This window comes from Gasterosteus aculeatus, chromosome 21, assembly GCF_964276395.1.
Source record: "Gasterosteus aculeatus chromosome 21, fGasAcu3.hap1.1, whole genome shotgun sequence".
NCBI classification, from domain to species: Eukaryota; Metazoa; Chordata; class Actinopteri; order Perciformes; family Gasterosteidae; genus Gasterosteus; species Gasterosteus aculeatus.
In genome coordinates, this window is record NC_135708.1 from 9,959,725 (window position 1) to 9,971,273 (window position 11,549).

General features: G+C 40.1%; 1 protein-coding gene across 2 annotated transcripts; it reads right to left on the reverse strand.

Annotated features, from left to right (window-relative positions):
* Window positions 1–1,966: 1,966 nt before the first annotated feature.
* On the reverse strand, window positions 1,967–7,025 carry LOC120811671 (myelin-associated glycoprotein-like). 2 transcript variants are annotated; one of them, XM_040167261.2, is made up of 8 exons: window positions 6,894–7,025; window positions 6,163–6,238; window positions 5,442–5,804; window positions 4,040–4,345; window positions 3,043–3,303; window positions 2,872–2,956; window positions 2,743–2,782; window positions 1,967–2,617 (listed from the first exon to the last, which is right to left on the reverse strand). In XM_040167261.2, exons 2-8 carry the CDS (start codon window positions 6,224–6,226, stop codon window positions 2,396–2,398), a joined length of 1,341 nt encoding a protein of 446 aa, XP_040023195.2. In that variant the 5' UTR covers window positions 6,227–6,238; window positions 6,894–7,025; the 3' UTR covers window positions 1,967–2,395. The 2 variants fall into 2 exon arrangements, with proteins under 2 accessions (XP_040023195.2, XP_077951748.1); XM_078095622.1 differs by having other exon boundaries at window positions 5,442–5,816.
* Window positions 7,026–11,549: the final 4,524 nt, after the last annotated feature.

Sequence of the window (11,549 nt, forward strand, 5' to 3'; positions counted from 1 at the left end):
TGGAACACATTGTTAACCTTTCCTGCCTGTCTGCCTCTGACCGTAGTTGGAGATTGCAGGGTAGACTTCGTTCTATGCTAACGCCAAAGCATTGCCTGTCCGTAACTTTGGGGTTAATCCCCTTTCCTTTCCTTTGGACGCACAGCTAATGCCGGTTTGACACCTCTCTCATTCTGTACCAGTGCCATCTAGTCTGGAGCTGTGCCACTGTGCGCTCAACTCCACAAATGTCCACCGATTGGTCCGTCATGCACAGGGTAGCACAATTTGTAGATAATACTCAATGTCATGAAGACAATTGAACCGTCTGACCAGGACGCCACCTCGGATTTTGAGCCGTCACCATTGGCTCCAGTTTGTCTTTGTGGCTGGACTGTATGAGGCAACAGTAGTCCACGTTGGCCATTCTGTGATCAGTGCGCACAGTAAAATGACATCCCAGGAGGTACTGTCTGAAATGTGATGTGAACTCAACTAAGGCTAGCAGTTCTCGCCATGTGGTACAACAATTGGACAATTTAGGGCTCCCATATGCCAATAAGCACGCTCTAATCTGGTGGTTAGCCTTTGTTTTAGCTCATCAAACGTCTCTGGCGTCAGAAGGCATTCTGAGGTCCACTGGAACCGGGCATACTTCTTGGTGAGGTTGTGGATTGTCGATAGTACGAGGCCAGACCAATGAACTGACGGACCTCCTGGATGGACGTAGACGTAGGCCAATCCTGCACTTTCTGTATTTTAGCAGGGTCTGTGGTCACTCCTTGCTCTGAGACAACGTGGCCTGGATAGGCCACCTGACGGCAGAAAAGAAAGCATTTCGCAGGCTTCAATTCAATAGGTTGGCATTGTGCAGCCTATACAAGGTTTAACCAAGAATGAAACATGTCACCAGTTTAATTCTGGTTGTTGTTGTTTTAGATGTCAAATAAGTTGGAGCCGATCTACCTGCTCAGGTGGAGGCGGAGCTTAAGGAGCTGGAGGAGAAAGTGCACAAGTAGAAGATCAACCGGAAACAGGTCGGTGGTCGCTGAAGACTCAGGATGCAGATTGTTACGGTGCACTTAGGACTCACTGACTGGGTTTACAAACACACACACACACACACACACACACACACACACACACACACACACACACACACACACAGCTTAGCCCCCTAATCACACATTATTGGTTTCATTCATCTTAACTTAAACCCCGAGTTCTGAGGACCAGGTTGAGATTTGCCTTAGAAACATCCCACTCCTATTTGGTTTCCACAACATAGTTTGTTTGAGAGTTCTATTAATCGCTGCTCAGTCAAAGATGTTTGTTATTTTAACTGTTGGAGCTTTCTATTTATCCGATCATTGAAATTCAATTAAAAAAAGCAGTAATCGTTAACTTTGAGTGTGTGTGTAAAATAATCACAACCAGTGACTCATCTTTCTCTTTTTAAGAAGGGAAATTTGTTTGGAATAGAAATGTCAGATAAAGCAAATAGTCTACAACGCAACGACTTCCCACTAATAAAACATGAAGGTCAGATGTCTTTGATCTTGTTGAACTTCTCACATGAAGAAGCTAATGTCACTGCCTCCATTCACTAAAACACAAACACTTTTGAGACATTTAAAAACTCAACGTTTGGCCTGCTGATGTTTTCAGGCTGAAACCCAAAGATTAGAAAAGAAAAAGGGAGAACAGTCAGACAATCTAACATTTTTACTTGTAACATTTTTTAAAGTGTATTTTAGCACCAGAAATTTTATTATACAATTGACTGAGGTTCAGGAAATGCCCTTTCTATTTAGCGTTAAGCTTTTCATTCAGATAAATTGATATCTACAATCACCTAGTTATCCAGTGGGAATTCTTATGCGTAATTCATTGATACTTCTGTAATGTTTGTGATTTAAGTTGTATGATTTTCAAGATGTTTACACACAACACGTGAAACTATGAACCAACAAATGCAAATGAGATTAAGTTGTGTAAGGTTTTTATTACCTTGCAATTAATACATACCTGTAGTAAATAATTGTCCTTTGAAGAAGCAGAAATAGTACAATAAAATGTGGTTGATTCAAAAGATGTAAAATAAATTCGGTTTAGAAAAGCCTAAATAAATACAACGTAAAAAAACAATTCCACAAACATAAAAAAGGTTCAAATCTAATAGCACATGTTGATATATAAAGAGCGCCGTCTTTTAGAATACTTCTCTATTTAGAGCCGTGGGACTTTTAAGTGCTGATCTAAAAAACACAAACCTCAGGGTGTGAAAAGTATCAAATAATTGCTAAAACTATCTGAGCTGTGAGCAGTAAAGACATTTTCCACATAAATTGACGGATGAAGCTTGTTATATTAAGTATATTAAGAATCCAACCAAAATGTGACCACAAGAAAAGGCTCATTTTGTCTTCACTTGAGCGTAGAGATCCTCTGGGACGTCAGCAGTCTGTGTGACATTGTCTGCTGCCTTGGACACTTTGACCTGCGCATAAAGCGTGTCCTCCTGCTGTCCACCGTCCTGCTCCAAGACAGAGGACTGTCCAGATCCGAGCCTTGAGAAGTTAATCTCTCCATAGTGGACGCCTTCTTCTGTTGTCACTGTCTCTTCAACAGGCTGATTCTGCATGAAAGAATAGATTCATTAAATTGCTTATAATGGCTTATATATAAATGAAGCAAACAGGAAGTGATTGTGAAAGCTGCTTGCTTCCAAATAATTACAAAACCAGTTTGGTGTGTTCTCACTTGACTCTGATGTGCAGTTGGATGTGGAGACTTCAAACGCCTGCAAGACAAAATGTTGGGTCTAATACACAGAATACCAAAAAAAGAGCACATGTCATTGGAGACACATTCTTTAATGATGCTACTGACCAAACAAAGACAACCAGGCCGATGAGCACGATGATCCCGATGATTCCTCCAAGAACTGCACCCAATAGTGGATAATTAACGTCACCTCAAGACAAGATGAAAAAAAACGACTAAATGAAGACACTATGGGAATGTAACAATATTGATTGCTGAAGTACCTTTATTAGTTACCTTCTATAGTCAGATGGATCTCTGATGATGTTTGATCACCAAGCTGATTGGTGGCCACACAGTAATAAACTCCTCCATCAGTGACATTGAAGCTGTAAAAGTCTCCTTCAGATACTTTGATTGGTGCATCTCTGCTGGTCTTGAACCAGGTGAAGCGGCTCACAGGAGGCTTGGCTCTGCTGGAGCAGGTCAGGTTCACCCGGCTACCTGCTGACACCCGACCTGATGGACTGATGGACGCTGAGGTGTTCTTGGGAGCATCTGAGGAAAATGTGACATTAAAACTTTATGCAGCCGACATCGTGTGAACACATCTGTTACGCACCCTGGTGGCTCGACCTGGAGCGCAACAGGTCAAGGCAAGTGAGGCGTTAGCCACACAAAATCCAATACACAAAACTTAACAAAAAAAGTATTTATTTTTCAAAAGAGCAACACAGGGATCAACAAGGACGGTCAGTGGCACCAAAGAAAAGAACAAACAAACCCCCCACCCCCCCATTGACCGGTGCTTAGCACCCAAAAATACAGTGGGTGGTGCTCACTCTAGCCTAAGGTACTAACAACAGGTACACCTACGTGTATGCAATATGTAAACCCCAGAGTATCTTACCTGTCCTCATTGACCCTGTGCGCACAACCAAAAGATATCACAAAAACACCAGTAGGCTGTTACTAAATTAATTTTAACACAAGACAGTGCTCTTCAAACCGCAGGCCCAGCTCAACACAAAAGAGCCTTCCTCGCGGAAAACAAACATTGACTATATAAAGGGGAATGGTTGATGGGACATCTGGAACAGGTGTGGTGATTGGATGAGGGGAACCAGGTGTGCACATCTGTGAAGTGAGAGAATGGAAACAGAAGGGGGAGACAAAAACACAAACCAACAACACAAAAAAAAGAACACCATATCTCTAGACCTATACCCATAGAGCACTGTACGTAACAACATGAATCATCGTATACTGACAGGATCAAAGAACAAACACTCACATGAAACATTGAGAGTCTTTCTCTCCTCTGACATCTTTACATCTTTTCCTTCATTCACAGGATATCTGGCAGAACAGCTGATGATGAATCCATCATGTTCATGTGACAGAGTGATGCTCTTCTGGATTCTAGTTGTGAAGGTTCGATCTGTGTTTTCCTCCATCATGTGGTGAGAGTCTGGTTGGAGGTTCCAGGTGAGTTGAGGAGGAGAGTGTGGACAGGGAGTGGAAGCTGAGCAGCTTATAGAGACAGACTCCTTCTCCTTCACATCACCTGAGATCTCAATCCTGGGCTTTGGAGGAGAATCTGTGGTTTCAAATCAAACACAGATTGTACACTGAAAAAAGAGCAACAAGACTTGAGTCGACAGTTTATGATAAAAGTACTCTTTACATTACATTTAAGAGCAAAATATATTATATATATTATTATATCTATATAAATATTTTATTCATTAAATAATGTCTTTGTTTCTAGTTCTTTTTCTGATGTATGTGAATGTTAGCAGATCCATTTCCTCTCTGAGCTTCATTTAATAATTCCACTACTTCATAGTGAAGCAAACATTAGAGAAAAATCCAAAATAGGAACTCATATGTGCAGCTGAACATTTTTTCTCCTTTTCATTTCACCAATCAACTCATAACCCCTCAGATTTAACTTGTGATGCTTTGTAGGGAAAATAAAATCTCAACTTTCACTAATTAGTGTTTTTAAAGCGCTGATGGGTAGTCTCAAAAGTTTCTTTTTTTCTGCTTATTTACCTTTATTAGGCGTTCAATGAAAAGGTTGGCATGTACAGGCAGTTTTCTCATGGGATTATTACCGTAAATTCCGGACTATAGAGTCCGCCTGAATATAAGCCGCACCACATACATTTTGAACGAAAAAAAGATGTGTACATATATAAGCTGCACCGGTCTATAAGCTGCCGGTGTCCACGCGGCATAAAAACGACTGCTGACCCAGAGTCGTCCGTGCTGGAGTTCTTCACATTGCCTCTCGAACGTCTCACTATTGATTAATTAATGGCAAGTTTACGTGTAGCTGCCCTGTGTCCTTCTCCGATAGGCAGGTTGGTTTCCCCTTAACTTCCACCTGTCTGTCTTGCTCTCACGCGTTAGCCCGTAAAAAATGACATTGATGACGATTAGCCGCATCGTTGTATAAACTGCAGGGTTCAACGTGTGGGGAAAAAAGTAGCGGTTTATAGTCCGGACTTTACGGTAATAGTAGTGAACAAACAAAAAATAAATTTAATCCAGAAAGCGTTAATATTTAATTCCCTGGTAGGGGTCTGTAGATATTTATATTCACAATAAAAGTTGTCCTCTACATGTTTCTGTTTTCATTCTAAATAATAACATCATGGATTGTTTTCTAAAAAAAAACTGTGTCTTACCTTTAACTGTTATTTTAGAAGGATCACAAACAGCTGTTGCTCGAAATGGCCAGTTCACAACCCTGAAGTAGTATGTGTGTGTGTATGTTGTGTTTAAACTGGAAAATAAAGTGGTGCAGTTATTCCGACTCAAGTCTCCAGTAAAATTCATGGGATATGTGGTAACTGTCCCGCTACTGTTGAAAATCACATCATTTCTATTTTTCATCCACCCTCCAAAGGTTGTTGTTGCGCTGTTGATTTTCTCTCCTGATTTAAGGCTGAAGTTACATGGAATTTGCAAACAAGATCCACTCAGTGCTTCCATCTCTTTTGGTGCAGTGATGAATAGATCTGAAACCTCAGAACAATCAGCGGAAGCACCTGTGAAACAAACTAATGATTAACAGTGGTGATTAAAATAAAGTAAAAACACAACGATAACATGAACACAAAGATAAATATACTTCAGCAGTAATGTTTTGCGTTGTGTTCTTTTTTTCCCTCAACAGTTTTTGTGTTGATTCATCTTTTTGGTTTTACAACTTTCCCCCACAAGGCCGAGCCCAGTGGGACCAAACCCGTCTCTGTCTCCAAATAACTACGTCACTTTTGTCTCCGTGATAAAAGAGCTCAGCAGGAAAACACAGATTGTAACATTCACGTGAATTTAGGTTGAAATGATATTTTCCAAACAGTAAATGATGGAAGTGAAACACAAGTGAGTGAAGATGAAGCTCACCTGAGAGGAAGAAGACACTGTGCAACACGATGGCTGTCACCATCCTAACAGACTGGTCGGCCATGACACTCACCACCTGATTCACAAACACAACATCAGTGTTCTAGGAAGCGTCCAACATGCTGTGTGCAACCACAAGTTCCTGTGTGTGAAGAGACCACAGCTCACAAGTCTGTGGACGAGTACGACTCTGAGTGTTGGATGAGAATAAAACTATGAATGTCTCCCTCTTACCAAAGAAGCCCACGTCCATAACAGAGGGACAATTAGATCAAGTGCAGGTCTTTGTTTTAGCAGAGTTCTCCCCTTAACTGCTCATATCCGTGAGTCTATCATCTTTATGTATCACACACATCACAATAATAATAATGTAGCATTAACAGTCAGTGACTTGAGTTTAGTCACTGTGAATAACTCTGAGTCTCTGTTGCTCTGCATTACAGGACTGATGAACCTCACACACTTTTATAGTGTTAATACAATTTAAACTTTAAATAAATGACTTACCCCGATAGCTAAAACATTTCCTCATTTATCGTTTCTACTTCCTCTTCATCTCTAATATCTATTAAAATCTTTCAAATTCGCTTTTATACAACAGGCAATCTGTAAAATTGTTGGTGAATAATTAGAATGAAATCTCTTGTAACTATATTTCAATAAAAAAATACAGTTTTCTAGGTTTTGCTAAGTGCTGCTAAAACGATGGATTGAAGGTGACATTAACTTACATTGAGTGAGTGTTTCTTCTTCAGTGCAGTTTGCTGTCTGACAAGTTAAATGCAGAAGTCACAGGTCTGTGAGAGGAAGGAGGAGTAACTGGGAGGTGGATCGAAATGTCACTGCTGGTGTTCCTGCATATGACAAATAAAACAATAATTCATGAACTTGTATTGTAATTAAACCACTACAAAACTCTGAAAAAATACCACAACTGTCACCAGCCAATGATTAAATAAAATACTTCTAATTGAAGAAATGAAGAGTCTGATGAATATCTTCTCTCCTTGATTACATGCAGAAATAACTTTATCTATGTGGACCTATTTTACATTTTTAAATCTGATAAGTTGATACGATTTTTTTATTATTGAAAAAGGTCTTTAATAAAAGCATAGTGGGCATACTCAATATTGTCAGTTTTTTGGTTATCACCTATATATACGTGAATGCATACTTCACTTCCTGTCCTGTGTGTGTTGTGTGATTACGTAACGTGACCTGACAAGTCTCACTTGTCTGTGTGCTTCTCTTTTTTCTGTGTCCGTCTTCATGGTTGAATCATTCTGGATAGTTTTCTGATATTTTTTACCTTGGTTCTGGATTTTGACTAACTCTGCATAACATGTTTAATGTATTGTTGTATTTATTTCTTCATTGGACAGTCTGCAGTGAACGTTTGTATTCTAGTTACAAGTTTTACAAGTTAAAACATTTACATGCTCCTGTGTTTTGGGTTCATGTCTCGCTGATTTTCAGTGTAGCCAAAAAAATCTCCACAAATTACTGTCAGATCTTCAGTGATTCAAATTAAAACAAAAACAAAGCTTTCATAATACTGGAATTACTTTTTATTACACATATTACAAATAAGTAATAAGTGTATATTTTAAGGATAAATTCAACATCAATGAGTCTCAGATGAAAACATCTCTCCACACATTTTTTAAACAGTAAAATGTTTTATGTAGTACACATCAAGAATTATCAAGAGTCTGTTTAGCGTTCATTAAGTGTTTAAATCTAGAATACCCCATCACTTCAATTGTTGCTCTTGATTGAAGACATCACCTCTTCTAAAAAACAAAAAAATGTTTTGTAAAATGTTGCAGCGCACCCGGGAAAGTGCTTCATCGTTTTTATAAAATCGTTAAAAAGAAAGCTAAGAAACGGGAAAAATGCATCTGGTTCATAACCAGGGTTCTGTGTGCAGCAGGAGTTCTCTGTGTTTAGCTCCTGGTCACTTTGAAACAGGCTTGACTCGACCGTATGGAGTTAATCGTAAATAATTGAAGGACATTTTAAAAACATCGCGGTACAGGAAGTTGTGTGACCGAATGGTAAACAACAACATCAGTGGGGTGGTCGTGGCGCAGGGGTAGAGAGGGTGCACAAAAAAATATGGGGTTGGAAAATTACTCAATGAATTCTAGCTGCGCTGGTCAATCAGGGGGAGGAGCACAGCCCAGACCATGACAAAACCTTATTTTACCAATACGGAACCGGTCTGCAAATTGGTTTTAATGTGCGGCTGAAGTGAGACTGTGTATTGGTAAAATTAGGGTAAATTAGGGTTGCAACTGGTTGTCATCTATGGTCCACTACGGTTACAGAGAGGTTTCCTTTGTGTTTTAACGTTTTATCTCAAAATTTCGACTTTCTATCCCTTTTCTTTAGATGTCTGACTTTGACATTGTTTTTCCTTCGTACGCGAAGGCCGCTTCACCGCTGCTCGCAGCTATAATTTTATTTATTTTCACAAGAACCACGTAAGGAACCATGAGGAACACAACAAAGAACACTTTACCTTTAAATAATCTGTTTTTTAGTGGATTAATCCGGAAGCGATTAGTGGCACTGACCAAATAAAACACCAGTACAGATGAGACCAATGAACCCTACAAGTACTGCAACCCATGGTGCCAAACGTCCAAGCTGCCACAGTTTGGGTTTATTTCCTGTTTTACTTTGTAGTTTCCTGCCTCTTGTGTCCCTGGGTTAACTTCACTTCCTGCCTTGTCCTGTAATCCCCTGTGATTGTCTGATTGTTTCCACCTGTGTCCAATCACCTGCACCTCCCCAGTGTATTCAAGCCATGTGTGTCTCTTGTCCTTTGTTGCGTCGTTGAATGTCCTACCCTGTATGTGACTAAATAATGCAGATATACAGGCAGCGTTGTTAACGAGGAAGTCCGTTATCACGACATGTTAAAAGTGGACTCAAAAGTGACTCAACTAATGCAAGCATATGTCAAACATTCATTTATTACACCGATTATAGATGGTTGTGGTTGAAAATGAATTAAAAAGGGAATCATTAGAGTGAACATTATTACAATGAATACAGAACTATATTTATAACTATAATATTTAGTCCGTCACTGTAAGGATAACCAGTAGACAGCAGAGAGGGGTAAACATTTCTTGATTTGTAAATAGCTCTCTATCATTGATGACTCTCTTTGACCGAGAGTCCAGGAGAACATTCAGTGCAAGGTGCTGAAGAAAGCTCAGTGACGTTGCCTTTCCAGAACCTTGGGCGAGGTGTTTCAGCCAGTTAGGCAGCGGCAACAATGCTGCAATCTCATTGGATGTCAGTGAGGCTCTTCTAAACACGACTGGACCCTGGAGCTCATGGAGGATAAAAGCCCACTTCAGTGTTGCATGGGGAGCTCCAGGGCACATGGTCCTGTAGCTGCCCGCTTGTGTTTTGGTCCTGCTTGAGGTTTGGTTATATGCTAACAACGACCCACACCGCATAACACAGGCATCTGAAACTACACAACTTGTGGTACTGACCGACAGACATCACAAATCGCCGTTTATTTCCCTGTTTAGGTGCAATAAATACCGTTCATTTCCCAAATTTCTCGCAAGGTAATATTTTAAACAGAATGGAATTGTTAATATAATTTGCATTCATTTTGTTGGTGATTTTACATACATTTACGGTACATAATATTCTTAACCATGTCCCCTTCTGTTTATTTATTTAGGTTAATGCTCGAGCCGGAAACAGGTGCTGGTTCTGTCCGACCCTCGGTACTGTAGGTACCGTTTGGTGGACGGGCTACGTGAGCCAAGATCTCGACTGATCAACCACTTGGTTTTGTCGTTGGGAGGCATAACAGCGGTGTCTTAAAAGACCCAAGATTCTCTCTGAGGGGACTGAAGTTGCTATAATGCACAGTCTCCGTGCCATCACATGAGTAAGGCGTGGGTACACTGAAGCCTTGGTCGCCCACCAGTTCAGTGGGTCGGCACATGTGCCTATTCAGGTTGTTTGTGGAGCCAGCTCGATATGAGATTTTAGTCTTGCAGAGTCTACATTCTGCCTTAGTTTGTTCAATGTAATAGACCGACACATCACTATAACCCGGCTGATGTGGTGCTAGTGGACTAACTAACTTAGGTCAACAGTAGCACTGTGTACAAATGTTTTTATTGACTTTACAGCTTTACAGTTAGCAGGGTGGTCCCGCCCAGACTAGCTGATGCGGTACAGGTTAACTCTGTTGACAGCAGCATTCAGTACACTTGTTGAACATTAATGAATGCGTTCATTAATTCAAGATTTCTGACGTGCAAAAGCAAGGATCCACTGTCTGGCTCTGCTTAGCAGGGGGTCCACAGCAGGGGGTCCACTTGAAGCCATCGCTATCTGCGTAACACTCGTTAGTGTTTTCTTTTGATCACTTTTCCAGAAATTTGTTGTTGTGTTTGGGCCTCAGACAGTTCACCTCTCAGTAACAGTTAAACTCGTCAAGTCCAACTGCAGAAGTGAATTCAGAATGTCCAGCAGCTCTCAGTGAAACGTCACCACCCTGTTGCCGTGGCGTTTACTCACACACGTTATCGCTGTGCGTGAGATTTTACATCATCATGTATCATCATTTTACAGCCTACGGTCACTCTAGTTTAATTTGTGAATTATTATAAATATGTACTATATGGATCACTATAAGTTGCATTATGCAATTCATTTATGAAATAAGTGACGCTAATGACGATACATGTGATTTTATCCTAAAAACCTCCACATGATGGCAGCGTTGTAACTTAATTCACTTTTCATTCACGGATTCATTTTGGCCATGGTAAAACAATGAACATATGTCTTTAAACGTGGCATTTAAACATTTCTAAACTTCTTAAAACTACCGGTCATACCAGAACAAGTAAGCCTGAGGCAGAAAAACCCTGAATGTATTGAATGTACATTCAAGAACTGAAACAAGTTCTTAAATTTTAAGATTGACGAGCTTTGTGCAAAAATGCACCTGATATCTGGCATCTGATATTTAACCAAATTACAGTGAACAACTTTGGGAATAACTTGACACTAAAACATTTTTTACAGCCAGTATAACAGCATCTTGGGCCGTCATCAATTCTTGGCAGCATAACCAGCATCTATGACAGAACTTGAGACACTAAGATGAAAACACTGTCAAACCAAGTTTGTGTAATTGAATAAATGTGTCATGACAATGTATTCACTAAAAAGTACTACAAATTCAAAAGGCACTAACAACAATGTCAGCGTTAACATCGCCCTACAATCTGCCTTATGTTGGATCAAATCACACTAGCGTTGCATATCTGACACGTTTTGCTTACATAGAAAGAGACCTTGTTGAGCGCATTCATTACACCAAAAAACATCAG